The sequence below is a fragment of the Lichenostomus cassidix genome, unplaced genomic scaffold (assembly GCF_008360975.1).
Source record: "Lichenostomus cassidix isolate B80296 unplaced genomic scaffold, HeHo_3.0 HiC_scaffold_245, whole genome shotgun sequence".
Taxonomy (NCBI): Eukaryota; Metazoa; Chordata; class Aves; order Passeriformes; family Meliphagidae; genus Lichenostomus; species Lichenostomus cassidix.
Window position 1 is genome coordinate 1 of NW_028147579.1, and position 3,703 is coordinate 3,703.

At 54.0% G+C, this 3,703-nt stretch overlaps 1 protein-coding gene across 1 annotated transcript; it reads right to left on the minus strand.

Moving 5' to 3' along the window:
- Positions 1-95: 95 nt before the first annotated feature.
- On the minus strand, positions 96-2,850 carry LOC146422028 (uncharacterized). Its single transcript, XM_085046799.1, has 2 exons — positions 2,077-2,850; positions 96-1,888 (listed from the first exon to the last, which is right to left on the minus strand). The coding sequence occupies exons 1-2, from the start codon at positions 2,126-2,128 to the stop codon at positions 1,050-1,052; spliced, it is 891 nt and encodes a 296-aa protein (XP_084902925.1). The 5' UTR covers positions 2,129-2,850; the 3' UTR covers positions 96-1,049.
- Between the last annotated feature and the right edge of the window lie 853 nt (positions 2,851-3,703).

Sequence of the window (3,703 nt, forward strand, 5' to 3'; positions counted from 1 at the left end):
GTACCCCAGCCTGGGCAGCCCCAGGACATCCATATTTAAGAAGCAATCAAAACAATGTGAGCAAGCACTTCTTTTTAGACAGTGGATGAGGAGGAGGTGAGAATATGTGAGGGAAAACAACATGGAGACACCAAGGTCAGTGGAGAAGGTGGGGGAGGAGGTGCTCCAGGCACCAGAGCTGAAAATCCTCTGCTGGCTGTGGTGAGGACCATGGTGAAGCAGATTGTCCCCCTGCAGCCCATGGGGTCCACGAGGGGTGCAGAGATCCACCCACAGCCCGTGGGGAGGTGCTCACGCTAGAGGAGCAGGTGGATGCCTGGAGGAAGCTGTGATCCAGTGGGAGTCCCAGTGCAGGAAAAGGCCTTGTTCCTTGGGATGGAAACAGCCTGGCCTGGGCTCAGATCTCTGAACCCTGTGGACAAGAACTCATGGGGCAGCAGATTCCAGTGGCTGCTGCTCAAGAGATTGGACCCATGGCAAAGAAGTTTGCAGAGGACTGTCTCCAGTGGGAGGGACCCATGGCTAAGTAGAGGACTCCTCTCCCTGAATGGCAGAAGAAATTTTGGTCATGGACTGACCAAAAAAAACCCATACCCTGCCTGCCACAACCCCCTGCGCTATTGGTGGGAAAGAGGGAGGGGGTGAGCAGAGAAACAGTGTATTAAGAGCTTATCTTAAGTTCTAATTTGCCTCCTCTGACTCTGTTTAGGGTTAGGTTACCAATAAACCACTTTGCAACTTTAAGTTCTCAATCAGTTCTACCCCTCAGTGCATCCTGCCTGGTTCATTATCTCAACTCATGAGCCCTCTGTGTGTGTGTGTGTCTGTTAGGGGTTTTTTTTCCCTCCCCTCTGCACAGCTGCAGCAGGGGAGAGCAGAGAAAGCAGATTTCGTAGGTGCCTGGCATTTGGCCAGGGTCAAACCACAACACTGGGTCACTGGCAGTGTGGGTCACCAGGGCTCTTCCCAGTGTGGGTCCTACAATGGGGGATGAATATGGAGCAGTGCATGAAGCTCTTCCCCCACTCAGGGCACTCGCAGGGCTTCCCTTAATGGTGCATCTCTTGGTGTCTGGTCAAGTTAGAGCTCTTGGAGAAGCCTTTCCCACACTCGGGACACTCATAGGGTCTCTCCCCTGTGTGGATCCTCTGGTGGCAAATCAGGCTGGAGCTGTGGCTGAAGCTCTTCCCACATTCCCCACACTCATAGGGTCTCTCCCCAGTGTGGATGCGCCGGTGACTGATGAGGGTGGAGTTGCGCTTGAAGCCTTTCCTGCAGTCAGGGCAGCGGAAGGGCCTCTCCTGTGTGTGAATCTGCTGGTGCTTGAGGAGATCTGAGCTGGTCTGAAACCTCTTCCCACACTCGGAACACTCATAGGGCCTCTCCCCAGTGTGGATCATCTTGTGACGGATCAGGTCAGAGCTCTGGCTGAAGCTCTTCCCACATTCCCCACACTCATAGAGCTTCTCCCTGGTGTGGATCCTCTTGTGGCGGATCAGGTGGGAGTTTTGGCTGAAGCTCTTCCCACATTCCCCACACTCATAGGGTCTCTCCCCTGTGTGGATCCGCTGGTGGTCCATAAGGTGGGAGATCTTTCTGAAGCTCTTCCCACATTCCCCACACTCGTAGGGCTTCTCGGTCTCATGAAGCTTCTCAGCAATCTCCAGCTCAAAACTCCAGCTGAAGCTCTTGCCAACTTCCTGGCACAGGGTGGGTCTTTGCCCTTCAGAGCACCCTGGGCTGGGTTTGCAGCCTCTCCTTGTGCAGCATCTCTGGGGCTTTTCCTCCTGGTTGGATTCCTGGGTCATGGAGCTGCTCAAAATGGCCTCTTGCATGAGGTTCTGCTGCAATGATTTCTCCTCCCTGGTCTCTGCCTTCAGCTCATTGCCTGGGGCAGAAAGGACAAGGAGAGGATTTGGGATTTGCCTCCACGCCAGAGGGAAGGGGAAGGAGATCCCCCCAGTTCATCCCCAGCAGAACAGAGTCAGCAGCAGGGTTGTCCTGCAGCCAGGGGTGATGCTGGGCTGGGAGATGGAGGAGAAGAGAGCAGGAAAGGGGCAGTGACTTCCTCCTCACCTGCCTGGCTGTCCCTGGGCATCTTCCTCTTCCTCACAGCCTTCTCCTCCATCCAGCCAAGGTCTGGGAATGGGAAATCCTGGTTGAGGGGAAAACAAGGGGTGACTTATTTTACATTGTCTTTGAAGGTCACCCTTTCCAATTGCATCTCTAGAAGTCATTAGGCATCTGAGGTCCATAAAACCCTCCAGATCACAACAATTCAGCACCAAAAAACACTCCTAGCAGTTCCCTGTCTCTGGTCTGTCCACTTTGGGGCTCTGGGCCTCCCCGCTGTCAGGGCTGCAGGGGTCCCATGTATACTGGGGGTCCCCACTCTCCAGCATCCCCACTCTCCTCAGACTGCCGGGGGTCCCAGGAATCCCAGGGGTTCCCCCTTGCCGAATTCCCCATTCTGGGGGTCTCCTCTCACTGCAGTCCTGCTTAGGGAAGCCTGGGGTTTTGGGGGTCCCAGGGATTCTCTCTCCTGTCTCTCTCTCCAGGCTGCCGGGGCTCTTGGTGGTCCCCCCTCTGGGGATCCCCATTTATCAGAGACTGAAATAGTTCATGCCTCAAACATTGATATAAAGTTTTGCTCATTAGAACAAAAACTGTATAAAGAAGCTACAATCAAAGAAGCCTCCCTGAAGATACCTGACTGGGACTTTGGACTGAAAGTCAAACTGCTGAGATTAGATAAAGGGAAACCTATTGTTCAGTCATCTCAGGCTGAGGGAAAGGAATGCATCCACAAAGGCCAAAGCCACCAGCTGCTCTGAGAATCATCCCTGGCTGACTTTGGAGTGAGGGCAGAGCACAGCTCACAGAAGCCAGGTTTCTGTGAGCACAGTTCACCTCCAGCCGAGGTGGAGGAGGTTGGGGGTGCATGGTGTAACCTCTGGTCAAAGGCAATAAACACACATCCTCCGTTACACAAACTGCCCAGCTGTGGAACCCCCAACCCCACAAGCCACATCCACGGGACTTTCACGTGAGAGGCAGCTGAGGGGGGAGTCACAATCCATCAAAGACCCCCCAAATACTAGGTCTTGCACCACAGGAGTGCATGTGATGCAAGCAGAGTCTGCTGCTAGAGACTGCCCCCTGCCCCGGGGGGACATGCCTGGACATTGCCCCTGGCCTGAGTCCATATTAACCCATGGCATTCTGTGCTTTCGGGGGACCATCACCACCAAGAAGAGCAGCTGGAGAGGATCAATGCAACATTGTTGGGATCCATGGATGGTGATATTTTCTTTATTCTGTCTCTGTCACCCTCTTTCTGTCCCCCCCATCTCTCTTCCTACTTCTCCTTTTCTCTCTTCTTCACTCTCTCTTTCTTATTTACGATCAAATAAAATTCATACTATTGACTGGCTTATGGTCTCGTTTGCACCTTAATTCGGGCAGAGGTATTTCCAAAGAACCTTCATTACTGGACCATAACACCATTTTAGGGTCCCAGTGGTCCCCCCTCCAGGCTGCCAGGGGTTCCCCAGCTCTGCTATCGCCCCTCTAAGTTGTCCTTTCCCATGGCTCTCCCAGGGGGCCCCAAAACCAGTGTCCCCCATCCCCCCACCCCCTGCTGGGGCCTCTGCCAGCATCACTATCAGGACCCCCCAGAAACACCTCCCAGGGACCCCCCAAT